The sequence below is a fragment of the Peromyscus eremicus genome, chromosome 18 (genome assembly GCF_949786415.1).
Source record: "Peromyscus eremicus chromosome 18, PerEre_H2_v1, whole genome shotgun sequence".
Taxonomy (NCBI): domain Eukaryota; kingdom Metazoa; phylum Chordata; class Mammalia; order Rodentia; family Cricetidae; genus Peromyscus; species Peromyscus eremicus.
The window spans coordinates 6,854,368-6,882,122 of NC_081434.1; the positions used below are offsets into that span (position 1 = coordinate 6,854,368).

General features: G+C 40.7%; 1 protein-coding gene across 2 annotated transcripts in view; it reads left to right on the forward strand.

The window, feature by feature from the left end:
• Window positions 1-27,755, forward strand: part of Mon2 (MON2 homolog, regulator of endosome-to-Golgi trafficking) — a 75,430-nt gene that overhangs the window by 4,376 nt on the left and 43,299 nt on the right. For both annotated transcript variants that reach the window (XM_059245760.1, XM_059245761.1), the window contains exons 2-12: window positions 4,433-4,496; window positions 14,239-14,366; window positions 14,793-14,924; window positions 16,929-17,058; window positions 17,972-18,066; window positions 18,687-18,812; window positions 20,135-20,329; window positions 22,599-22,723; window positions 23,127-23,263; window positions 24,374-24,527; window positions 26,152-26,378. In XM_059245760.1, coding sequence (XP_059101743.1) covers window positions 4,433-4,496; window positions 14,239-14,366; window positions 14,793-14,924; window positions 16,929-17,058; window positions 17,972-18,066; window positions 18,687-18,812; window positions 20,135-20,329; window positions 22,599-22,723; window positions 23,127-23,263; window positions 24,374-24,527; window positions 26,152-26,378 — 1,513 coding nt within the window. The remainder of the gene's footprint in view (window positions 1-4,432; window positions 4,497-14,238; window positions 14,367-14,792; window positions 14,925-16,928; window positions 17,059-17,971; window positions 18,067-18,686; window positions 18,813-20,134; window positions 20,330-22,598; window positions 22,724-23,126; window positions 23,264-24,373; window positions 24,528-26,151; window positions 26,379-27,755) is intronic.

Sequence of the window (27,755 nt, forward strand, 5' to 3'; positions counted from 1 at the left end):
AAATGCCGCTGTTGCCATTACCTGACCGTGTCATTACTTTCTGCTGCTGACCGTTACTTCCCCCATGAAGCTTTCTCATTTGATTTTTGTAGCACACTGTTCATGTGTCTCCTGTCTCAGGAGTCCTGTTCTTTATGTGTGAGTGTATCCTGGTTCGTCTTCAAACCTTGCTTCGTGCTCTTCCCTGTGTACTGCCTGCTGCCCTTGCTATTGGCCTCAGCATGATGCCAGTGGCTCTCTCTGTGCCATGCATCCTGGTTTCCTTGTGAGCTTACATCTGTGTTTGCATCAGCCCGTGTGGCACCTTTACCAGAAGATCTTCCGCACGGTGCACATGCAAAGAACTTCTTGTCATGGAACTTTGCTCTGCTAAAACCAGCCCTTGCTCCCCAGCCCTTTGACTTGTTACTGGTGGTTCTCACTGTTACTTCTCCTACTCCTGACTGGCTGTCTTTTCTCTGTCGATGCTTTCTGTAGTTTCTGGATTTTTTTTTCTTCTTCTCTATTTTCTCATGTACTATCCCTATACCAGGTTTTAATTTTATGTCTGACTTTTGATGCATATCAATGACGTAAGCAAATTAAATTAGCACCCTTAGCACTCACTCTGAAACTCTTGGTTGCTACCATGTGATTATTAAATTTCTTGGAATGGCATTTCATACCTTGTTATCTTCTTAACTTTCCTCTCTGGCTTCCTCATCCTTACCCACTCTATTTAGGCAATGATCATGTGATCACGTGGGGTCTTCAGAAGTGCCCTTGCTTCACCTTTAATTCTGAGGTTACTGTTACTAGTGTGGAATTGACTCCCCCCTCCACACCCCCAGTTAGAATTCTATCATATATTAATCCTACCTGAAATCCTTCCCAACCCATTTATCATTAAAGTGAGCTAAATTCACAGGTAATTTTCTGATTTCATTCCTCATCTGCTCATTCATTCATGAGATAATTTTAAACACTTAACCTGTATCCAAATGGGAGCTGGGTGTTGGGTAAAAGCTCCTCCCAGGCTGGAAGGCTTCTCTGTCTAGTGCGTTCCTCTGCGTTTTTTTTTTTTCTTTTTTAACTTAAGCTTATTGCGTAAGCTATTTCCTTTTTTTTTGGTTTTTCGAGACAGGGTTTCTCTGTGTAGCTTTGCGCCTTTCCTGGAACTCACTTGGTAGCCCAGGCTGGCCTCGAACTCACAGAGATCCGCCTGGCTATGCCTCCCGAGTGCTGGGATTAAAGGCGTGCGCCACCACTGCCCGGCGCGTAAGCTATTTCCTATAACTCTTACATTTTATCTTCTATTATAGTTTTGAGTTTTTTCCCCCTTTTATAAGTAAATCCTAAAGGATCTCTATTTCATCTTATCTATCTTTCTAGCCAGTGCTAATTAGATCCTTTATTGAAGTTTAAAATTTTAGGAAAAGGATGGGAAAGAGAAAGGCATACCACATGAATATTTTTAGCCATCTACATATACCCTGCTTCCAGTCTTCCATTTAACATATTAAAGAAAGTCTATTTCTTAGAAACCATGGGTTTGGAATAAAATGTCATACATGGTTTTTGAAACCATAGTTGTAGACTAGTTGAATGTCATGGAAGAATATTTTATTTGTTTCAATGTAGTAATTCTTTTATAAGCATATTGTCCTTTAGGGGATATTCTATATCTTTTCAATACGGCTAAGTGTGTATTTGACTTTGCGTCTTAGCATTTACCTGAGATGGAAAAACTCTCCAGGGCATCCCCATACTTCCTTTGTGTCTCATGAATACTTTGTATTATCTAAGTTGACAGTAAGTTAAATTTCACGTTTTTTCACTTTCATTTCAGTGGTGTGGTCTATGAATAATTAATTTGGGATTCTGAAATTTTTGTTCTAATTTTAGATTGTTTTTCTCATGAGTTGCAGAAGATATATTTATTAAAAGCAGAAGCATGAGTTTTTATGATAGGAAGCAGCATGTAAAGCCACTTGTTTGTTTTTTAAACAGTCATGTATCCCAGACAGGCCTGGAACTCCTGATCCTCCTGCTTCCATCTCCCACCTGTTGGGATTGTAGACATGTGCCACCATGCCTGATTTATAAACCTTAAAAAAACTAATCAGTAGTACTTGTAGTAATTGGCATGTTTATTCCTTCTGTAGCATACATTGTTTCCTTCCTTCATTGGTAGTCTACATTCTTCACACAGAACCTTCTGGATTTAGATGAACTAATTAATTCCTATTCACTGAGTGCTTTGGTTTGCTTAATCTAGTTTGAATAATCTCTGATAAGTAAAAAAAATACCACTGGTAGTGGGTAACTCCACCAATGCAATAAGCCATTCAAGATTAAAGTCTAAAGTCTAGATTTTAATCTGAGCAAAGCATTCCCAGGTGATGTCAGGGGAAGAGGGGAACCACTAGGCTACTTCCAAGTGGGGAGCCTTAAATACCCTGGGGGTGGGGGTGGGGGGACGGGCTGCTTGGCTGGCTTTCTTTGGGTGGGATCTGGAATGGGAGGAGCTGATGGAACATCTGGATGGAGCTTGGAATGGGGCTCTAGCTCGAGACTCCCAACATCCCCCACTTTGGGGCTGGAGAAATGGCTCAGTGGTTAAGAGTACTTGTTGCTCTTGCACTTAGGTTTGGTTCCCTGCATCTACATGGTAGTTTACAACCACCTGTAACTCCAGTTCCAAGGTTTCCAACACCCTCTTCTGACCTCTGTAGGTATACATGCGGGCAAAACACACACATTTAAAAAGAAATTTCACCTCTCCCCGATGCTGCACAACTCACATAATGCTAATGCATACTCCTTGTTAAAAAGGGGCTGGGGCTTCTATGTCAGAATCTATGGAAAGAGACTCTGCTCTCTTTGTAGGTAGTGTCATAGAAATTCTGAGGTGTTGAGTAGCTGCACTTCTTTTGTTGCTAAGATTGGAGACAGACAGCTTGAGAATGAACCCATCACACAACAGGCCAGAACCAAGAGGAAAGTGACAGAAATAAACTAGATCTGGTAACCTTGTGAATCCGGGGGTCAGAGAGCCAGTAAATCCCCTCCTCTTCCCCACTTTTTAAGTGGGTTCCAATTTCTGTACTATGTTAACTTTTCATTTAGAAACTTTTATTATGTAGCTACTTATTTTAAAGGCAGTGTGGTAAGCATTAGTAATATAAGGGCTTTTACTAGACTAACAGCCCTACTACTAAACAGATATAGTAACATTCCCAGTTGTATAACAGATATAGTAACATTCCCAGTTGTATCCCCTGGAACTGGAGTTACAGATGGTTTTGTTGAACCCAGGTCCTCTGCAAGAATAGCCACTGCTCTTAACTGCTCACTCATTTCTCCAGTCCTGTTTGTTGTTGTTTTGTTTCAAGCTAGTGTCTCACATGTAGCCTAACCTGGCTCAGAACTGGCTGCGGTCCAGCCTCTTAGTGAGTGTAGGGTTAGCCACCACACCCAGCAGGAGATGCCTTCCTCACACCTCTAAGCCTTGGTGAGTAGATGGAGACCTGTCTCTGGAGACCTCGTTTTCCACATTTTCTAGATTAGGTAGGCTATGCTAGGGTTAGTGGGGCATGACATAAGACTACAGTAGTTGGGGTCAGGGGACCTTGATAGATGTGTTTTGCAAATAAACATTTTTAGTAAAAATTTCTAGCAACACATGTTATCAATGAGAATAATAATTCCAAGTACTTTGCTGGATAATAATTTAGTTGTGAAAACTGGAGAATGATGAAGTAGGTCTAATATTAATATCTAAAATAGCAAATAGTCTTTTTTGGTGATTCCTTGAATTTAGGGATGATTTTTTTTTCTTGTTCCCTTGTGTGTGTGTGTGTGTGTGTGTGTGTGTGTGTGTGTGTGAGTGTGATGTTCATGTACGCTCATGACCTGAGTTTAGATCAGAGCACCCACGTTAGGTGTCTCAACAGCACTTGTAACTCCAGCTCCAAGTGACCCGGTGCTTTCCTCTGGCCTGTGGTTCCCCAGAAACACACACACACACGTGAATGAAAGAAAATAAATCTTTAAAATATAGAGAGGAAAAAATAGGACTGGCCCCGTTAGTTCAAGGTGGTACTTGGTCTCGGGGATTTGGGGTTTGAGGTGGAGAGAGGAGGTGTGCGCAAAGAGGGGAAGAAATCTTGTTCTTCTCGTTGGTTTTCTTGTCTGAATATGGAATTCGGTACAGTGCTCAGGTGTTCCAGGTCTGCCTCAAGGCAGAGCGGGGCATCAAGTAAAGCGCAGTTTGCATGTCAGAAACCCAGATGACTGCAGTTTGTTATGTTTCATGCATGTCTCAAACTGGACTCTAATGTTTTAAGAATAAAGATGATAGTGACTATTTGTGCTTTTCATTTTGTTTTTATTTTTCACACCATAATTTATGTTTATAATTTTTATTTTCTAATTATTTTTCTTCCTACAGGCTGCTGAATCTGGAATAATAAAAGTTAAAACAATAGCTGCAAGAAACACCGAAATTTTGGCAGGTAATTTTTTGCATATAAATTCAATAATTAGTGACAATTTTACTATTAAAGTAGACCCTTAAAAGAAAGCCATCAGTTTTTTGTAGCATCATCTTTCTGTGCCCTCATGTGTTATTCATGATGCAGGACATGTGACTGTCCCTAAACTGTGAACTGGTTACATCTCCTAGAGATGAACACTGTGACGCACACCTTTAATCCACCAGCACTGGGAGCCAGAGGCAGGGGGATCGCTGTGAGTTTGAGGCCAGCCTGGTCTACAGAGAGAGTTCCAGGACAGCCAGGGCTACACAGAGAAACCTTATTCAAAAAAACCTAAAAAAATTATTAAAAAAAGTTTTTTTTTAAATTAAATAAAAACTCCTTGAAATGAGAAGTCTAATAAAAGCTATCAGTTCCTTAGAGTGAAGAATTTTCTTTTTAAGAGATTTATTTATTTATTTGTGTGTAGTATTCTGCCTGCATGTATGCCTGCACAATAGAAGAGGGCATCAGATCCCGTTTTAGATGGTCGTGAGCCACCATGTAGTTGCTGGGAATTGAACTCAGAACCCCTGAAAGAACAGACAGTGCTCTTAATACCCATGAATAATTTTCTTACTTCACCTATTTTTAAAAATAATTTATTTAAATTTATTTTATGTACATTGGTGTGGAGGTGTCAGATAATGGAACTGGAGTTACAGACAGCTGTGAGCTGCCATGCGGGTGCTGGGAATTGAACCTGGGTCCTCTGGAAGAGCAGCCAGTGCTCTTAACCACTGAGCCATCTCTCCAGCCCCTTACTCCACTTTTCTTTCTTCCCACCTCTACCACTCAGCTGACACACTTTACCCCTAGAAAGTATTCACTTACTATTTCTGCGCTGTATTGATTGACAGGTTGGTGCTGAACACATCTTCCAAACTGTTTCTGTAGTAGAATGAGACAGTTTATAAAGTAGTGCTGTGTACATAAGTAGAGACATGCATTCTGAGTCCTGGGACCAAGATAGCAAAGCAAGAACACGGAGAGTTGGCCTGTTTCGTGTCTCCGGTCTTTATTGGACTTGGTTTTCAGGAGGGATTTTTGAGCTTCTCTGTGACATGGCTTCCCTTCTCCCACCTGCTCTTTCCTCTGTGGTCCTTCTGTCCTTGCCACAGTAACGATGACTGAGGAGGTGGACTGAAAGTCTTCTAGTGGAGTGTCATTGCCTTACTTTGTGGCTCGGCAGAGAAGGATGCAGAGGTCAAGGTCTTGCTGAGCATCGGATGGGATCTGAATCCGGGGTGTTTGCAGAGTGCCAGGGTTTCCTCACTGCCTACCTCTCTCAGTGCTCTGTGTTCCACCACTGCTTGCTTCCCGAGGCCCACTGTCTTCCAGCTCCCTCGGTGCCTTGCCTCTCAGCTAGCATACGAGAAAGGCAGTCTTGGTCACACAGTTTAAATATTATACTCTAACATAAACTTGAAATTTAAAACATTAAGAATTCGTAATTTAGCCGGGTGATGGTGGCACACGCCTTTAGTCTCAGAAATCCCAGAACTCAGGAGGCAGAGGCAGGCAGATCTCTGTGAGTTCAAGGCCAGCCTGGTCTACAGAGCAAGATCCAGGACAGGCACCAAAACTACACAGAGAAACTCTGTCTCAAAAAAAACAAAAAAACAAAAAAACAAAAAAAAAGAGGAAAAAATCCTTATTTAGAGATGTCATCCCATTACCAAATGAAATAAAGACCTTGGAAAAGAGTAGATCTCCTTTGGGCTTCTCAGCTTGAGTAGAAACGTTGTTAGGGTTAGTTTTCCTAAATCGTATCTTTCTCCCATAGTTTCTCCCTTGTTATCTAACAGTTTATGAAAACCACCAAGTAGTTTGTGACACTTTCACAGCAGGGATATGCTGTCCGGGTGTGTGGAGGAGGGTGGCAGTGTGCAGGGTCAACGCAGCTGTATGTGTTTGGGACGGGAAGAGTGGGCAAGTAGGTTTTGGGAGGTGCATGTTGGGTGGGCTGACAACTTATTCTCTGTGAAGAAATGCATGTTTAAAGGTAATTTATGACCTGGAGACTTATTACAGTTGAATCAAAGTATCATTGAAAAATATTTACCTTTGCTAATATCATTGCTTATATTATAACAAATCCTTACTAATTCTCCAACAGTAGTTTTCATTGGTCTTATAACCGATGGAAGAACTTCAGAGAATCACTATGTATTCTAGTATTCTATACAGAGTGAACTATCTCATTAATTAAGCTGAAGGAAGAATAAGACATTTTAGAGTCATGGAGATGGTTATGAGGGTTGAGGTGCTTGCCCCAGGCCTGAGGAATTTGGTTCCATTCTTCAGACTCACGTGGGGAAAGGAAAGAACCGACTATTGCAAATATTGTCTTACTTCCATATGTGTGCTGTGGCAAGCACACACCCCTACACACACACACACACACACACACACTTATAAATAAATGCAATGCAATTCTTAAAGAGTAAGACATGTTAATATATAGCTAGATTCTTGATTATCTTGTAATACATGTAGCCATATTTCACATCACAAATCTTTACACTTTGATCTCCGTGTTCTCCAAAGCCAGCTATTAAAGGAGATACATTAGCATTTAAACTTCACCTTAGCATTTTTTAAACCAGTTGGTACCTACAGATAGAGACAGATACCTTGTCATTTTGAAATCAGAGGTTCTTATAGCTGGTCAGTATATAGTTTCTAAATTACCTAGTTAGTTCAGAATACAGTTAATACTGAGAGAATGTTTTATTTTAATTCCCTGAGAAGTTTTTATTTCTTTATAAACCATGAAATTATGAGATACTAATTTTGTCCTGCAACAAATGCCAATGATTCCATACAATTGAGGGCAGGCCAGTGAGCCAGAATGTTGAGTCCCATCCATATTTAGACATTATATATATTTAACATTCTCTATGTTTAGAAACCATGAAGAGCTATGGTGAAGATAGAATTTGGATCATCAAACCTACTAATGATGCTCAGCACCATGTCTAGTCAGCTGTAGTTGCTTAGCTTCAGGGGAAGGTGACTTGCATTTCAGGATCGGTCTTTGCCTTGCCTCCCACTCCTTTCTCAGCATCCTCTTTAATGTTTACTTCTCTTTGTTTTCACTGCTGTCATGAATGCTGACATGAGTGGGAATGCTATGCCAGGTAATGTCAGCACTGATCACACGCGGAGATCTTTATCTGCTCCTTTCTTAGAGCCTCGAGGATGAGAGAGAACAACGGAAAGGTTTGCAGTTATAGCCAAATGCGTCATCCTACCCTTGACTGCTGTGTGACAAATTATTTATTATCCTAGATTATAAGCTACTAGAAACCAAGAAGGCACGTGTAACCTACAAATTATATATTCTGTTTTTAGTGTGTATTTTTAGCAGGAAATCTACGAAGTCATAATATCTTTAAAAGTTATATATTTAACTCTTCACCCAAACCCTAATAGTTACATCTATCGTGACTGCTTCAACTACTGTCAGTATACATGTAAAAACTTAATCATTGTCTGTGATTTGTGTTCATTTCTCATAGTTTTTTCTTGTCTTTTCCTGTCTACATAGCCTTAATCACTAAACAGTCTATGAGTAAATATACTTCAGAATTTTTTCTGACATAAAAAGTAATTTATTTGTTTTAGTATAGTTTTATCAGTATATGCATTTGTGATGTCTTTAAAGTTTTTTATTTTATGTGTATGAATGTTTTACCTGCATGTATGTATATGTACCATGTGCATTCCTGGTGCCCAAGGAAGCCAGAGGAGGGCATTGGATCCCCTGGAACTGTAGTTAGAGGCATTGTGAGCCACCATTTGGGGAACTGAGCTGAAGTCTGAACTGTTGATCCATCTCTTGAGCTCTGTACTTGTCTTACATCTGTAGACTGGATCATGCAGCAGCGTAGTCTTAATAAGGAAATCATTGTAGAGGACTCACAGGAGGAAGAAGATGGCTGCTGTCCTTCCTCCGTGGTCTCCACTCATGGCATCGTTCATCCGTTCACTCACCTCTTCTTCTCTTGTTTCCCTTTGCCAGAAACTTCCCTTCTAAGATGACATCTCTCTAGAATTGGAGCCGGCATCTCGTTCTTTCTTAGGTTGTAGTATTTATCACATTACATGGGAATACTAAATCCCTCCTTAGTGTAGGCTTCAATTGCATCCTGTAATGTAACGGAGTCTCTTAGAGTTGCCTCTTGTGTGGTGGTTTGTTTTTGTTTGTTTGTTTGTTTGGTTAGTTGGTTGGTTTTTTTTTGTTGTTGTTGTTTTGTTTTCTCTCTGTGGTCCTCACTGTTCTGGACTCCCTTTGTAGACCAGGCTAGCCTCAAACTCAGAGATCCGCCTGTCTCTGCCTCCCGAGTGCTGGGGTTAAAGGCGTGCACCACCACTGCTTGACTTCTAGCTTGTTTTTCTAACATTTTAATTTATGTTACAATTATTTTAAGTGCATAAACTTTGTCATCTTTAGTTTATAAAAACTAAATAACAACAAATATAGGGATATCCCCTATACACATAGGTTTCTTCTTTCTTTTTTGGACCTAGTATCTTGCTATGCATTAATCTGTTACAGTCTGGTACTGTGATACTGTACACCAGATGCCAAGATGAAAATATATAAGGATTGTTAACAGCAGCTTAGGGGAAGCACCTAAGCAAGTTTGGAAATCTAAAGCTGGGTCTTAAAACCTAGGGAGGTTTTAGCCAGACAAATGTAGTGTTGGATGTCTTAACAAACACATGAGGCCTAAACCAGCCTGATGTTACTTGGGTATGCACGAGCATCATTGTCTGATCATAAAGTCTGAAAAACGACTTTCTCTGGTCTCATTGCCTTCAGACTTGTTGTGAAGTCCCCCATTGTCAAAAAAGGTTCATGTGGTACTAGTTAAGCTGCTATGTCACAGGTAGATGTAGCTGGAAGAAAGGCAGAACTGTTGGTAGTAAGGTGTGGACAAGATGTAGGGCCAGATCTTGATGCCTAACACTGGTTTTAAGAGCAACAAAAGAAAACAAAGTATGTGCTGTTTAGTGGATTCCAGAAGTGCAAAGTCTGACTGCAACAAATCTTACTGTCCTGAGACTGCTCACAGCATTTCCTCCAAGAACTCCAAGATCACTGTGGGACACCACCCATCCCTAGCAAAGAAAATGAAGATGCCTCATGCACACTGCATCTGTGCTTAAGTGCTGGGGGGTCTCTGCGACTATCATGGCCAGCAGAGGAAGGATCAGTGGGAAGCAAAAAGGCAGTTCGATCCAGTACAACTAAGCAGCTGGTATGGGTTCAAACTTCGGGAGTTTGGTCCTCAGTGTTTATTTTAGGTGGGTTTAAGCACAACACAATTTGGTGACAACTTTGCTGGTGATAATTAACTCAATCCAGTGTGCACCATAAAACTCAAGATGTGAGTACTGCAAACTCATCCTATGAAGCTAACACTACCCTGGCTAAGAGCTGCACATAAGGATCAATGAAAACACTCTTGTCCAGTTTCTCTGGTGGACATAGAAGCAAATGTTCTCAATGAAATATAAACCAAATAAACAAAGACTAGAAGGAACACATTTCAACATAATTAAGGCGATCTGTGACAGTCTTAGCACCAACACTGTGCTAACAGTTCCTCTAAAGTTGGGAACCAGGCCGGGATGCCCGCTCTTTCCTTTCCACTTCTATTCAATCAGTATAGTTCTCAAAATCGTAGAGCAAGAGGCCAGGAGAAAGAACTAAAAGGGATACAAATAGGAAAGAAAGAAGTCAAAATAGCCCTATTTGTAGATGCCATGACTTTATACTAAAATGAGACCCTAAGTATTCCACCAGAAAACTCTCAGATCTGGTAGGAAACTTCAAAGTAATAGTGTGGGGAGTGGAGGAAGCTTTGAGGGGATGTGTAAACGTTAGAGGAGTTAGGAAGGTTGACCAGTGTGTGGTCAGAGCGACAATGGTAATTCTCCCAGATGACCGCAGTGGGACTGCTTACATACCAAGACTGCCCAGCAAGACTGCGACTAACCAACCATACCCTGTGCTGTTCATAATAAACACGCAGAGGTTCCTGGTTGCTACATACTTGGTGATGCCCATCTGCTCCCAACTTGTCTGTCTGTCCTTCCTTCCCTACAAATTCCCATTCAGACACCGATGTCTTGCTGTTGTTTGTTTGTTTTTGTTTTTGTTTTTGAGACCTCACTAAGTTTAACTAAGCTCCTCTGTGGTGACCATGGATTTGGAACGTGGTACACAATAGAAGACATCATTGCTGTCCCTCCTCCAGAATCTGTCAGGAGCCAGTACTTCTACATGGAGGGTAGGGGCACGTGCACCCCTCCCTAAGCCATGCTGGACTTTTGACAGGCCCAGTCTTTTTTTTTTTTTTTTGTTTCCCGTTTTTTCAAGACAGGGTTTCTCTGTGTGGTTTTGTTGCCTGTCTTGGAACTCCCTCTGTAGACCAGGCTGGCCTCAAACTCACAGAGATCCGCCTGGCTCTGCCTCCCGAGTGCTGGGATTAAAGGCGTGTGCCACCACCGCTTGGCAACAGGCCCAGTCTTGTGTGGGCTATTGCAGGAGCCACAGATTCTGTGTAGCCTTGCCTGCGCTGGCTGTGCCGCCATGCCCAGAAGACGGCATTTAACAGTCATTTCTCCCTAGAGTCCTCTCACTTCCTTCCTCCCCATCTTCTACAATGATCCCTGAGCCTTAGAAGCAGCATTAAAAGTGACCTGTTAGGACTGCGCACTCAACAGTCACATATTCTCAGCATCTTCAACAGTCATGTCTCTGTATTCACTGTCGTTTGTTGCACAGAGTGGCTGGGAGTGAGTAGCATTTGTCTGTAGTTATAAATATTTGGAAGATGGCTTAGCATCATGACAGATGAGCTCATCAGCAATAGCTAAGTTCACTGCTAGGCCCCAACTGGATAATAAAATGTGGTACAGAATGCACAATGAAGTTTTGTTTAGCTATAAAGAGAAATGAAACTATAAAATTTACAGGTAAATTAATAGAGAGGGCCAAGACGGTCAGAGTACAGAGAATGCGTGACTGTGACATCCATCCCTAAATAACACTTATGTATCACACCCTCTTCCCACTGCACTCAGGAAACATTGTAGAAGAGGAAGAAGTACTGTAAGAACCAGAGGTTGGGGAAGGCTGTTGTGAAAATGTCCTGTGGAAACAACAGGGCCGTTGTACCCATGGGCTCTCAGTGACTGTGGTTGTCAGCATAAGATAGATGTACGTAGGAGCCAGCCAGTCAGAAACCTCACATGGCTGCAGGAGGGACTCGGGAAGCCCCACCCTACCTGAAGGGCGTGGGCAGTTGAAGGCGGCATACAAGCTCAGTGGTTTTCAGGGAAGTACTCTCTGTTCGGCTGTCCATGCTCCAGTGGGTGCTCTTACACGCAGGACATAAAGACAGCGCTGATTTGAAACAGTGGACTATGAAAAGAGGTATGAAGTTGGGAGGGGAACAGGAAAAGGGGGAATTTAGGAGTAGTTGGAGAGAGTGGAGGGTTGATATTATCAAAACAAACAAAAACAAAACAAAATGTTGTATACATGTATGAAATTCTCAAAGTCTTAATTTAAAATGAAAGAATATAAAACTAAATTTATTTGACAGGATACATAACTATTGTAAAAAAATACAAACTGTTATATCATGGATAAATGTCAAAAATACTAAGTAAAACAGGAATAAAAAAACTAACCACAAATTGCAAGTAAATGGATGGAAACTAGAAAAAATTGTATTGCATGAGGTAACCCAGGCTCAGAAAGACAAATGCCACATGTTCTGTCTCTCCTGGATCCTAGCTTCAGATCTTTAGACTTGTGTGTTTAACCTGAGGTGTCTACATAAGGCGCTGGTTCTCAGCCTTCCTAATGCTTCGACCCTTTAATCCAGTGCCTCTTGTTGTGCTGAACCCCCCACCCCAACCGTAAAAGTATTTATTTGCTGCTTCATAACTGTTACTTTGCTACTGTTAGGAATTGTAATGTAAATATCTGTGTTTTCTGGTGGTTTTAGGCGACTCCTGTGGAAGGGCCACTCAACCCATAGATTGAGAGTCGCTGGTATAAGGAAACTAAAAAGAGTTCATTTGGGTGGAGGTTGCCTTAAGGGAGGGAGGATAGCTGAACATAGATGATATGAGAACAGATGAAGAGTTTGGGGAGTGGGGTGCAAAGCGGACATGGGGAAAAAAGAGATCAGGGTTGAGCACAACTAAGAATGCATGAAAAACCCATATGGAAACCTACCGCTGGTAAGGCGGTTTGAAAACAGCAGTTGGGAGAGTCAGAGGGAGATATCCTGAATGTCTAGGTACTATCACTTCTAAAACCCCCAGTGCCAGGCGTGAGGACCTCCGTTTGTCAGGGAGTCCACAGAACAATATCACTTCTGAAAGCACAGAGTTACTAAACAAACCCCCAGTGCCAGGCGTGAGGAGCTCCTTATGAATTGTTTGTCAGGGAGTCCACAGAACAATACCAGCTCTTGCCGCTGGCTCTGCTTGCCCACCAGAGCTGGTTGATAACCGATGGTGAAATACCACACACTTTGGTTGTGATATGTAAGGAAATCAAGTGGAGCTGAGCTGGACGCTTCTCTTCTGGCTAGCTGTCATAGTGCAGGAAGGTGCAGCAGAGGTTGCTGGGGCAGAAAAGTCATCAATGGTCTCATCCTGCTGTGACTCCTGCAGTCCAGAATGCCAGTCTTCCAGGCAGGACATAACCTAACTCTGCTCTAGTGGCATGACTGTTAAGGGTGAAATCAACTCTTCTCTGATTGAATTGGAGACTTGCTCCGTAAGAGGGAATTCATACCTGATACTGCCAACACCACAAGAAACAAACAATGCCTGAGGTGGTTTTTCACTTTCAGTGGTGATTATCAATGACTTTTTTCTGAGTTCTTTTGAAAAAAATACTTATGACTCAGATATACATGTAGTTAATTAGTGAGTTTTGTTTCCTTGAAAACAGTTATCAGACTCCTAAGTTTAATGTTCTCTACTTAGAATTCCATGTTACTTATTCAGTTTCTCTGAATGTGACAAACTTGTTTTATTTGTCTTTTTTTGCCTTTAAGCAAGTTTTTAATTTCATGTAATAAATTTAATTGGTTAATTGAATTCAATTATATGAATTCTATATTTTTGTTGCTACTTTAAAACTTGTAGAGTTGGTAGAAGTTAATATTTGGAATAAAAGTTTGTGTATTCAAGTAGTTAATTTAAAGCTCTCTTTCCATAATAAGAATAATGCTATCATTGTTAAAAAAAAATGTGTTTATTTCTTAAAGAAATTAGAGCTACATTCATAGCATATACAAATAATCTAGAGTGCCAGTGAACTGTGGAAGACATGATGTACATAGGATTTAATAATTCTTGCTGCTCTATAATACAAATTCTTATTATTTCCCTCCTGTACAACATGAAAAAATGGTAATTTCTGAACTTGTGAGAATCCATGTCCTCAAAGAGTATCTGGCAGGTGGGGAAGGCCCCCACAGTTCCATGGTAGAAAAACCTGGGAAGCCTTTGGTGAGGTGGAGACTGTACTGTCTGAAGTACTTGAACTCTTGTTACTTGTTTCTATTTGAATGTTTATTTTACATCAAAAGAATCGTCATAGATTGTAAATATGTAGACAAATATTTCTCATTATGACTAGATCCAATAATTTACCTTACATGTTTTCTGAATCAAGCGTTGAAAGAAAACAGCTCAGAAGTTGTGCAGCCTTTCCTAATGGGGTGTGGGACCAAGGAACCGAAGATCACTCAGCTGTGCTTGGCCGCCATTCAGAGACTCATGTCACATGAAGTGGTGTCTGAGGTAGTGTGAAGAATTTGTCTGAACTGCCTATTCAGAGTCGTAGCAATGGCTTTCATGCGGATGGGTGAAGCATGTCTGATGTGTACTGTGAAGCAGGTTTATGAAAGCAGAAAAATAATTTAAAAATAATGTTAGCATTAAAGATTAAATACATTTCATTGAGTTACCTGTAACCTAAGAGGGCATTGTTCAGTAGTACACCTACTGATTTTAGGATCAAGCCAATTTTCAGTGTCACAGAATAGTTATTTAATATAGTTCATATTTTAAAATGGAGATTATCTGAATTGATAATGTGTTGCTCATTAATGTATTTTGTTTATGTCTGATTTGATGATGGAAAATAAGAACAAATATTACTATGAACATCTTCTCCATCATCTCTCAGATTTGAGTTGATTTTGTGCTCCATCTTCTGATTCACAGACTGCTGCTGGAAACATAATTAACATGCTTTGGCAGCTGATGGAAAACAGCCTTGAAGAACTTAAGCTGCTTCAAACAGTTCTTGTTCTTTTAACAACCAACACAGTAGTTCATGACGAGGCACTGTCCAAGGTAAGGAACATATTGAATTGGTATTTATAAATGCTTAGAGGTAGTGTTTGAATAAGCTGACTAAAAGAGAAAGCCTAGTGCCTTGGAATGAAGAGCAGCTAACTTCTCCGCAGTGATTGTGATGGAGCCATTGGTGCCTCCACATTAGGGGGCGTCACCTTGCGGTGCTTGACCAACCTCTGTAACTATAGGATTTATTTTAGTATGCTACCTTGTTGAAAATGAAATATTTGCTGCTCAAATTCAAGTACCAACGTATAATACAAAATCGATCAGCATGAAAGCTCCTGTGTGGCAATATGATGTGCTGTTAAGTTGAAGTACAGCGTGATCGTGCCATTTGAAAATGGAATGTAAGAGCTCTGGAGAGATGGCTCAGTGGTTAAGTGGTTAAGAGTACTGGTTGTGCTGGGCAGTGGTGGTGCATGCCTTTAATCCTGGTACTTGGGGGGCAGAGGCAGGTGGAGCTCTGTGAGTTCTGGGACAGCCAGGGTTACAGAAAGGAAAAAAAAAGAGTACTAGTTTCTTTTGCAGAGGCCAAGGGTTGGTACCCAGCACCCTCTCTGGCCTCCTCAGGCACCAGGCTCTCAGTCAGTGTACTTACATGCAGGCAAAGCACTCAGACACATAAAATAAAAATAAATCTTTTAAAACTTTTGATATAAGTTGATAAGGCACAGCGTTTTATATTTTTCCAAGAGCGACATATTTTCAAACTATTAAACTCTTAGAAGATCTTTGTGATACCGGTGAGCACAACCATTTCTTAGAGTTTGAATTTCATGGTCCATGAACCATAAAAGAGTCACAGGGTAGAGGAGAACAATCACAGGTATCTGACAAAGGGCACACGTGTTCTTCTAAAGAGCTTTAAAGTATTATCTGGGGCAGAATAACCTGGTGAAGAATTGACAGATTCTAAAGACACTTCATGGCAAGGAGCTCAGCGACAAGCCGATGCATGGCAGAGGCTCCTGACCTCCGTATTTGCTGGTGCCATCAGAACGGTCATCACAGCCATGAGGACAGTGGCACTCTGTAAACGCCACCAGTCCAAATACTGCCGAGGACAGAATAGTTCTGAAATCACTCATCAGAACTACAGATTGTAAGTCTACTTTAGAAAAGTAGCTTTTAAAAAGTACTTTAAAAATAAATAAACCTGGGTTACCCTGTGACCTAGCCATGCCATTCAAGGTATTTATTCAATGTAAATGAAAATGTTTGTCTTCACAGAGACAAACATATTTGAATATTCATAGCAGCCTAATTCAGAGTAGGCTAACTGAAACTATTCACATGTCCGTCAGCAGATGAAAGGTTAGGTGTGGGTGGAGTCTCCTAGTAATAGAAAGGGAACTCCTGCTGATACACAGGACAGCACACACACTCATGAATAGGGTTCTAAAGGAAAGACGCCAGACCATAATACATGAATATTTTATATAAAGTTGTAGAAAATGCTGAGTGGTCAATAGTGAAAAAAACAATCAGACAGCTCTCCACGGCTCAGGGAGAGGAAGAAATGGACCATGGCGATGCACAAGGAAATGCTGGGGGTGATAAAAATAGGTCAGGCAGAGCTCATGAAATGATACGCCTTTAAGGAGTACAACTTAGTGTATAGAAAGTTTCCTAAAGTTGCTTTTTAAAGAGAAAAGTGTGGCACCTTTTTAATAATAGTACACTTTTATTTATTTTAGTTTAGTCATTGACATAGTACTTCTCTAATGATTTAGTGATAGGATAAACATGAATACTTGAGCAAGGCATTCTGGGAAAATAAAGCATGACACACTATTGTGCACATTAAATGAACCACGTTTGGAAAGACACATTTCAAACTGTTTTAGCTAATCTTATTTAGCTGTGGACTTTTATAGTTTTATTTTCTAAGAAGGTGGAACGTTTAGAGTCTAACTGAACAACTTCTTTTACCGTGTCCATCTGATCGCTAACATCCGTGCTCTTCAGTCTGACTCACACTGAGGAACTGTTTTGCAGGCCATTGTTCTTTGTTTCCGACTCCACTTCACCAAGGACAACATCACAAACAACACAGCTGCTGCTACGGTGCGGCAGGTGGTGACCGTCGTCTTCGAGAGGATGGTGGCCGAAGACGAGCAACGCAAAGGTGACGTGTGACGTGTGATTTAATTTTCACTCATCGTTACCTTTCACCCTGTGAGCTGTAATGCCCAAAAGCTAGAAAATTTACCCGGTATAGTCCTTTGGAGACAATTGTACTGGTGCACACCTGTAACCCTAGCCTCAGCAGGACCCCAGGTTTGAGGCTGGCAAGATACAGTCTCAAAGAAACACAAAACACCTGAAAACTTATACACACATATACGCACATGATATAACTCATACATACATACATTGTGAGAATTAGCTCTTGTTTTCTACCATGTGGATCCTGGGCATCAAACTCAGATCCTCAGGCTTGGCATCAACCACCTTTGCCCATAGACTATGTCATCAGCCCAGAGAATGGTACACATCCTATTAGTGTTTTGTTTTGTTTTGTTTTGTTTTTAAATATGCTGTGAGCCCGGAAAACCCACTGTAGCTGATTCTTAGCTGGCGCAACCCATGACTCACAGCTGCAGTGGCACATCAAGAAGTTAATCCTTCGGAAGCTAGTAAAAGGCAAAGGAAATGGTTATGTAGTGAGCTTTATGTTGGATATTTATTACAGATTTACTGATCACGTGATAAAGGGGCTGAAAAATAAGAGACCGGGAAAATCAAATGTGTAAATAAAAATAATAAGCTTATTAAAATGCATGTAAGAAAATGAAGAGTGATTCTTATGGTACTCTATATATAAAAATATCAGTTTTTCACTTTGGAGACATAGTTCTGAAATTACTAGATTATGGTTGTATGGAAAGGATGGAGTTTGAACAGGGTATATGATTGCTAAAGGTCGTTATGAACTCCCATTCCTGGATTATGGTTGTATGGAAAGGATGGATTTTGAGCAGGGTATATGATTGCTAAAGGTCGTTATGAACTCCCGTTCCTGCCTGTTTTGATTGCAGACATAGAGCCGCCAGTGCTGGTCCAAGGAAACAGTAACAGGCGGTCTGTCAGCACCCTGAAGCCTTGTGCTAAAGATGCGTACATGCTCTTCCAGGTATTTCGGCTGACAAAAGTCATTTCTATTGTAGCATGGAGTTTGTGGGGGTTTTTTGTTTTAGAATTTATGTCTGATATAATTTTTAATGCAAAAATACTGTGTCAAAATTAGTATTCAAGTAATTCTAAAGACTGAAGAAAGACCTCTGCATCTGCTGTATGCCTGACCAACATGTCAAATGCTGTGACTCACTGTAAGGAAGTGAAATTAAACTTGGAAATGGAAAAATAGATATATTAGGGATGATTAATTCTACAGAAACATTCCCTTAATGAGAAAAGTTTAAGTAATAAACTTACTGTCTACTTAATGTAATCTGATACACAAATGTCTTACATGAGTTGGCATGACTAAATCATTTTAAGTACAGTAAGGTTAGTAGTTTATTCTTTATTAAAATAACATTAATGCTTGTGTATAGTTATCTGCTTATTGTCTATAGTTACATGCTTCTATAGAGGTTTGCTAAAATCTTTTGAATGTATTATTTATTAAAATTTGAGTTACTGATGCTTAATTTTTAGGAAAAATAGATTTGTTTTGATTCAGTTTTATAAACTATGAGTTGTGGAAAGCATATTTTATTGTATACATGATATTGTTTGATTATTTCCTAGGACCTTTGTCAGTTGGTTAATGCTGACGCCCCTTACTGGCTAGTAGGCATGACCGAAATGACTCGGACATTTGGCCTTGAGCTGCTAGAGTCGGTCCTCAATGACTTTCCACAAGTCTTCCTACAAGTAAGCCGATTGCTGTCATCTTGTCACGGAATTGATGTTAGTTTTCATAGGTATTGGTCAAAAAATCAGCGTGTCTAGTTTTTCCATGTTAGAAGATGCAAAGACATAGCCTTGGGCTTTAGACCAGACTGCTTTGTGAGATTTGGTGGTTCTTTCTGTGAGAGTTTAAGGTACGTTTTTCTTGGTGGTGTTTTTGTTCTTTTTTGACAAGGTTTTACAAGTGTAACTGCCTCAGTCTCCTGAGCACTGGGGTTACAGTCATAATTTTGATTTAGTGTTTGTCTGTCTATCTGTCTGCCTGTTTGTCTGTCTCTTCCTGTCATCCTGTCTTCCTGTCTGTGTCTTCCTGTCTGTCTCATCCTGTCTTCCTATCTTCCTGCCTTCCTGCCTTCTTGTCTTCTTGTCTTCCTGTCTTGTCTTTCTGTCTTCTTGTCTTTCTGCCTTCCTGTCTTTCTTGCCCCCAGCATTTTAAAATTTTATTATTAGAATAAATCTTAGAAACTTTTTTAGATAGATAATTCACAATTGGAGTTGTGAAAGTAAACCGTTTTTCTTTTCTTTTTTTTAATTTACATGAGTGTTTTGCCTGTGTGTGTGTTTGTGTACCACATGCATGCAGTGTTCATGGAGGCCAGAAGAGGGCATCAGATCTGTAACGGGAGGTACAGATGGTTGTTAGCCACTGTGTGGGTACTGGGAATCAAACCTGGGCTCAAAATCAAAATAAAAAATCAGAATCAGAGCTGGTGCTGTTAACCAGTGAAATTACCTCTCCAGCCCCCCAAATAAGGCATTTCTTAAAAGAACCTTCTTGAAATATTTCCAATTTGGGTTTAGTCCATTTAAGAACAGTGCACATTTCAAACCTGTGTGTAAATTATGACAAGGGCCACATGAGACCTTACTGCTAATGTTCAGATTCTGGGAGAGGGGCAGGCATCATATCCAGTTGTATACCCAATAGTGAGCGTCCAGTCTCTAACTGATACTTTCAAACCCAGATTGCACAAATGGTACTAGTTAAAACTCTCAGGGAAACAAGCAAAGAAAAGGAAAAACAATGACTATGGGAAAGAGATTTGTAAGGAAAGGGGAGGCATAGCGAAGGTAGGAGGGAAGGAAATAAGAGAAGTTGGGGGAGAGTCAGCAGAAGACATTATGTACATTATATACATTAGAAAGTTGTCAGAGCAAACTTAGTAAGAAAAATGTAACTCAGTAAATTAGATTATTTATGATGATTCCATTCTTTTTGTTAGTGTGACTGTGCTTTAGAAATACTACCACAAACTAAGTCAATTCTTCTTTTCCTTTGCAAATAGCATCAAGAATTCAGTTTTCTCCTCAAGGAAAGGGTGTGCCCGCTTGTGATCAAGCTCTTTTCTCCAAATATAAAGTTCAGACAAGGCTCCAGCACTTCCTCTTCTCCAGCACCAGTTGAAAAACCGTATTTCCCCATCTGCATGCGTTTGCTGAGAGTGGTGTCTGTTCTGATCAAGCAGTTCTACAGTCTTTTGGTAAGTGTTGGCTTCCAGACACGTGTGGACGTGGAATTGCATGCAGTGGGTGCTAGCGCCCTGTCTCTCTGACAACTCACAGAAGGGAAGACTTACTCTTTGGCTTGGGATTTCAAAGGTTTTGGTCCTTAGCCAGCTGATTGTATTATTGGGGCCTGAGTCAGGCAGACATGTCGTGGTTGTGGGGATGTCACAAAGGCTGCTCGCCTCACGGGAGTCAGGAAGCAGTGATCATGTCTATGGCCTCAGGCCTCCTCCATCTCCCCGTTTATTCTGTCTGGGTCCTGGCTTTGGTTGGAGGTGTCACCCATGTGCAAAGTGAACTCTCTTCCTTAGTTAATCTTCCTCAGGACCCTCACACAGGTACCCAAACGTGTACCCCATGAACACCCTAGGTGTTTATTAATTCAATCAAGTTAGCTGTGGAAACTAGTATCAGGTCATTTTTAGATAAAACAGATACACACACACACACACACACACACACACACACACACACACACCCCAGAATATTATATATGTTAGAATATTTTATATTTATATGCATCTTTTAATTATGTATGGCAGTGAAGATACAATGATGCTAGTACAATTTAACATTGCTTCCATGATTCCTGTCGAGGCAGTTACTGTTCCGATGCTATTGCTTTTGTGCTATCAGATCGAGTGTTAACTACACTGAAGAACAAGTCCGAACAGTGTTACAAAACGCTCTGACCTCCAGGACCCCACACATGGTCTCAGGCAGCTCCAAGGTGCTCCATGACCACTTTGTCCCCACCATTCACTAGCTCATCTTTTCAGGTAGCTCAGAGACGTGCTCGTCAGTTAGTTCTCTTCACGTACGAGAGTGCATAGAGGAAACTACCTGTAGTTTGCTTCTTTTAACTCTGACCTGGGTCCATGTTTGCCTTTTGGGTCACTAACAGTGTTTGCCTGGATCCTTTTTCCTTGAAGGTGCCTTAAGGAGTTTATAAAAATTCATCAATTCTAACTTAAAGTGGTGACCATAGCTCCAGTCTGACCTTGATTTCTTGCCTTTAAGAAGGAAAGAATGGGTTTTAAATTATTTATCCTATTTAATCTTTCACTGTTTTTTCTTTTTTTTTTCTCAAGACAGGGTTTCTCTGTGTAACAACCCTGGCTGTCCTGAAACTTGCTATGTAGACCAGGCTGGCCTTGAACTCACAGAGATCCAGATGTCTTCCCTCCTGAATGCTGAGGCTAAAATCTTGAAGGCTACTTTATTTCCCCAATTTCTTGCCTCATTTTGGGGCATCCACAGCTGAAACATCAGTTCCTAGCTGCACTCATCAAGAATCCATTTGATTTAGTAATCTCAAAGTCAGTTTCACTTTTACCTTCCATAGTTCCTGCTGTTTACCTGACACAGGAGTAACCATTTACCTTTACACTGTTCATTTTTGTTCGTCATTCAGTCGTCATGCATGTAATGAGTAATGGGTGGTGTGCTTTAGCCAGTATTTATCTTATAAAGAAGTTGTTAAGAATAAAGTCTGCACTGGAGGCTGGAGAGATGGCTTAGCAGTTAGGTATACCTTGTGCTCTTCCAGAGGACCCAGGTTCAATTTGCCGCATCTGTATGAGAGCTCACAATTGTCTGTGACTCCAAGTCCAGGGGATCTGATGCTCTCTTCTGGCCACTACAGACAGCATGCATGCATGTGGTGCACAGACATACATGCAAGTAAAACACTTATACACATAAAATTAAAAGAGAAGAAAAAGTGTGTCACTAACAGCAGTGAGAACTGGTGCTCAGTAAAGCCGCAGCGGGCCTGTGCTAATGCCTCACCTGCCCACGTCCGTGTGTCTGTCAGCGGCTGCAGGTTTCTCGTTGTTTTCCTGTTCTCTTTTGGTTTGTGAGACAGGGTCTTGCTGTTGGAGCCCAGGCTGGCTCCTCCCTCTCCTTCCTGAATGCTGGGATTTTAGACTTGTACCATCACACCAAACTGCCTCTTTGCTGTTTAGGATCCAGTTGTCTGCACATGCAGCGTATTGCTGAAGGGCAGATCATACATCTGTTGGCAGTTTGCAGGACTGGAGACGGCAAGAAGTAAGGGTTACGGATAGCAGGTCTGTTAGCAGATCATCAGTGCTACAGGTATAGAGTTAGCGAAGCTGTGGTTGTTTCCAGCTAACTTTTCTCATTCTCCATTTTATCCCAGTTACTGTTAAGATGATGTGACAGTGTTATCATCATTGCTTTTTGACTCAGTGAAATGTTTAAAAATCCTGTTCTTTTTAGGTAACTGAGTGTGAAATATTTCTGTCACTTCTGGTGAAGTTTCTGGATGCAGATAAGCCACAGTGGCTTCGAGCTGTTGCGGTGGAGTCGATACACAGGCTCTGTGTGCAGCCTCAGTTGTTAAGGTAAAGTTACAGCAATATTCTGTTAGATGGCTAGCTTGAGAACCGCTGAGTTAAGAAGAGCTGAGTACCTATTCGAATGTTTTAGAGAGGCTTACCAAAGAAAATGGTGTGTTTGTGTGTATGCCACACCAGGTGGAAGCTTGGGAAAGGACTGGGAGAGATCATTACTAAGCAAATACAGCCAATATTTCTTTTTTTTTTTTCTTTTTTTTTGTTGTTGTTGTTGTTTTGTTTTGACTTGAATCTAAACCTTTGTCTCTAATCCAAATTAGAGACACCACTCAGGTGTCATGAGTGACACCAAATATGGGATTGTAACTACTAAGCAATATTGTTTGCTTTTAAAATGTGCATATTATGTACATTAAAATGCTTTTCAGAAACGTTTAAAATTATTTCTCAGGTCATTTTGTCAGTCGTATGACATGAAGCAGCACTCCACCAAGGTTTTCCGCGACATTGTGAACGCACTGGGGTCTTTCATCCAGTCCTTGTTTCTCGTCCCTCCGACTGGAAACACCGCCACAGCCAACCAAGCTGGTAACGTGCAGACTTGTCTTCATTTCCTCTCTTGGTTTATAGTACTCCCTGTTAGCAGAGAAATCTCGTGCCTCTACAAACTGAAAGCACCCGAGTACATCGAGAGTAAAGATTTTTAAAATATTAAAGATGAATTTGACCTCACCGTGGAAAACTAGTTTACTTTCTTTTCCAGAATAGATTCTCTTCTCTGATACACTTTTATTTCCTCTGATTTCATATGGGCGGATGTTTAGATGCTGTTCTTCGTTTTAGAAAAAGTCTTTGTTAGATTCTTTTAAAGAGTCTGGACATTTCATCTCTTCATAGAGTTGACTCACGTGATTTGAGTTTGTTTGGAAATGAGTGTATGGCTTCTCATTTCCCTTTATCTTCTTCCACTGTGACTTTGCACTTTTACTCTCCCTTTCCAGAAGAGGTCTAATATAAAGTAGTGAAAATTGTGGTTTTCTCTTTTCTTATGACTGTGTGTGTGTTCATACATGTGCAGGCACAGGCCCATGTACGTGTGTCTGTGTGTGGATAGGCCAGAGGTCAGCCTTGGTTGTTTTTCCCCAGGACTGTCCACCTTGTGTTTTGAGAGAGTTCTCTTACTGGGAACTGGGGCTCGTGGCGTAGGCTGGGCTGGCAGGCTAGCAAGTCACTGGGACACGCCTATTCCTGCAGCTTTGTTGTGGGTACTGGGAAGTGAACTCAGACACTCCTCTGTCTGTTTATCCATCAGTTTATTTATATCAGAGCTTCTCTGTTAAGTTGCTGGATTTTGTTCATTTACTATGAGGTTCAGTATAAACTAACTTTCACTATTTTCTTTGAGACATACTTATAAAACTTTGTGGTACTTAGGACCAAACTGAGGTCCCCATGCTTTTGTGACAAATGCTTTATCAATAGAGCTATCTGCCTAGGCTCTCTAGTAATTTTTATATTTAGAAAATGTAGTGTTTTAAGGGAATAAACTCTCTGGGTACAAGAGAATTACGAACGTCATTTGTAGGTATCACATTGTTTTGATAGCACAGGGTCTTTATGTCTGAGTAGGAGTTGGAATTCATTGACTTGTAATCAACTCCTAAATTGGTGTCTTTGCTTTTCCTCCTAATCTAACAGGAAATAACAATGCCGGCGGCCCAGCCTCAGCACCAGCTAGCTCAGGAGTGGTGGGGATAGGTGGGGGTGTCACTCTGCTGCCAGCGTTCGAATACAGAGGAACTTGGATACCTATCCTGACGGTCACAGTTCAAGGCAGCGCGAAAGCCACCTAGTAAGTAGGAGCAACGTTGTTTTATGATAAATAATACCACTGAAGATGATACTTAAAACACTTGTGTCTGGACTATATTTCATGTTGGTAATACATTTTGGAGCTTATTTTCTTTTGTCATATTCTAAGAATTTTAATCAGGACTAAATTTTGTTTTCTTCTATTTGTAGGCTGTTAATAGCATTATAAAGCAGAAATATGACTTATTTACCTAAGGATTGACTCAGTTGTCATACATAGCTTCTTATAAATCATGTATATGACATGATTTTTAGACCTCTTGGTCATAGTTCTTCCAGAATTGAATTCCCTTTGGCAAATTCATCTTTATTTAAACTAATTTCTTCAATATATGAGATGGAAGTTGTTGTATAGGTAAACTCCAGGACTCTCTATGAGAGAGAAATTAGTTTCAATATATAGGAAGTGAGGTCCTTTTCTCTTCTGGTTATTCCAGTCATCGTGTTTTATTCAGCAACAAGAACAAACTAGGATGTGTGTTAGGTCTCTGTCATACACGGGATCCGCTGTTTTAAGCTGTCCTTTTGCACAGGCAGGGGAGCACACTAGTGTGACATTTTGATGGAGTCACTTCACTTAGTTTTTAATAGTGCTTTTGGTGTATCTAACAAGCTGTTGCATAATCTATCATAAAGTTTTATGCCTGTATCTCCAGGAGTTTTGGAATTTCTTTTACATTTAGATCATTGATTCATTTCAAGCTAGTTTTATATATAAGAGATAGGGGTCTAACATCTATTTTTCTTTGGATGTGAAGATAATTATTCCAATACCATTAATTCTTTCTAGTTGAACTATTCATTCTTTGTGTTGTTAGCTCAAGAAATAACCATTTAGAGGGATTCAGAACCATAATTCCTCATTTGTCCTGATTTAGAACATAAGATTTATTGTCTTGCCTTCTGAACAATTTCTCCAATGTAGAAGATTTGAGCCTGACACAGACGTCCCTCGGTGTTACTTTTACTGTTGGCTGACTGACTCTGAGGCCACATGTGATCTGGGTATCTCAGTTATGTTTCTCTGATGTAAAATCATCTTCCTCTTTGTAGATTGTTTTATTTATCATTTATGGTACTTTATTTTAAATGTAAGAGTTTGAGAAGCATTGTATTCTGCCTTCATATATTTTATGCTAGTTTTTCTGTCTCTCATATCAAAAAATAGTGAGGATATCAGTACATCTCAAGGAGAGTTATGGTAGCAGCCAGGCCTTCATTTTTCTAGTCATTTTTTTACATGAAAGAGAATACGTGTGTGTGTGTGCACACACACACACACGCGCGCGCGCAGGCATATATGTGGAGGTTGGAGGACAGCTTGCAAGAGTCGGTTCCCTCCTCCATTACGTGGGTCCAAGGGATCAAACTCAGATCACCAGGCTTGGCAGCAAGCACCTGTTATCCACAGAGCCATTTCTCCAGCCCCTCTAATCAGTTTAAAATACTGAAGAGGGATCCTTCTCTGACTGAAACAAGCTCAGTAATGTCCCTTTATTTTTGTCTTCTGTTAGTAAGTTTAGAGTCTACAACTTACGGAAATAGCTTTCTATGTTTTCTTTCCTGTGTCTTCTCATTAGTGCCTTACTTTTTTGTGATTTCAGCCTAGAGATGCTGGACAAAGTTGAACCTCCAACTATACCAGAAGGCTATGCCATGTCTGTGGCATTCCACTGTCTGTTGGATCTTGTCCGTGGAATCACCACTATGATCGAAGGAGAGTTAGGAGAGGCTGAAACAGAGTGCCCTGCTGTCCCTGAAGGAGCAAACTCACAGTCTTCAGAGCATCGAGATGGGCAGTCAGTGTCGGACCAGGCAGATAAGGAGACAGGTATGCTACATTCTCTACCTGTCACTGTTACTTTTCAGTAATGAGAAATAATGTTCCTGTGTTGTCATTTACTCTCATTCCCCGTTATTAGCGCTTTATCATGCTGATCTTACCTTCTCCTTGTTTGTATACATGTCACTATCCTTTTCCTGAACTATTTGAGATTAAGTTCCTGACAGGATGCCCCACTACCCCTTAACACTTGGATGTGTGTTTCTAAAACTGCCGGTCATCTTCCCCATTCTGATGCAGTCACTAGCAGAAATTGGGTCAATCCAGTATTTCATCTCCGTCTAGATCTTATCAAATTTTGTCAGTTGTCACAGTGTTTTGCTTTGTTTTTTTTTGTGGTCCCTTGTTTGTTGAATTTATTGCTGTATGTGGATATTTTCCTACAAAGTAGAACACTGTAGCTGGAAGTTTTCCTGTGTCCCGCCTGGTCCTGCAGCCGCTCAGACCCAAATATACACACAGAGGCTTATATCAATTATGGATTGCATGGCCATGGCCAATGGCTCAATTTTCTTTCTAGCTAGCTCTTGTAACTAAACTCAGCCCATTTCTATTCATCTGTGTGTTGCCACTTGTGTTCCGTGGCTTTACCTGTTGCCATTACATGCTGCTCCCTGGACAGCGGGATGGCGTCCTCCCTGCCTCTCCTTTCTCCTCTCACTATGTCCCTTGGATTTTCCCACCTGGCTCTTCCTGCCCTGCCATAGGCCAAATGGCTTTATTTATCAACCAATCAGAGCAACACATATTTACAGTGTACAGAAAGGCATCCCACAGCAGAACACCGTTCTTTAGTTCTTGTTTTATGTGACCTTGACATTTTTAGAAGGATATATCCCAAAATGATTTGTTCATTTCTAAGATTAGCACAGGGCAATTATTGTGTTTAATTTAGCTACTGATTTGATTTATCAATATGTGAAGATGCAAAAATAACAGTTTGTATCATTTTTGGAGGTGTTTTGGAGATCACTTTTGAATAAAACTAGATTTTTATTGACTCCAAAGAATTATAATCAGTGGCCATCAGTTTTTGGTGTGATGCTCAGAGTGAGGCTTTTGAAGCTGGATGATATTCTTTTGACATTTCGGATGTTCTCTTGGTGCTCCTTACAATTTACCACTACAGGATTTTCTGCCCTGATCTCAGATGTTTCTTGTCCAGCCCAAATGTCAGTCAGTTTTCCAAGGAGCCCTGGTGGATAGTATTGAGACTGACAGTGGGCATGAGGTGTGCTGCTTGCTACTTGGCAAAGAGGTACATGTACCACAAGTCTGGATTTGAAAATATCTGCTTCCTTATATTAAAGGCATCACCCCAGCTTCTCTAGTCCCCATCCATTTCTACAGAGTCAGTTTTATCTT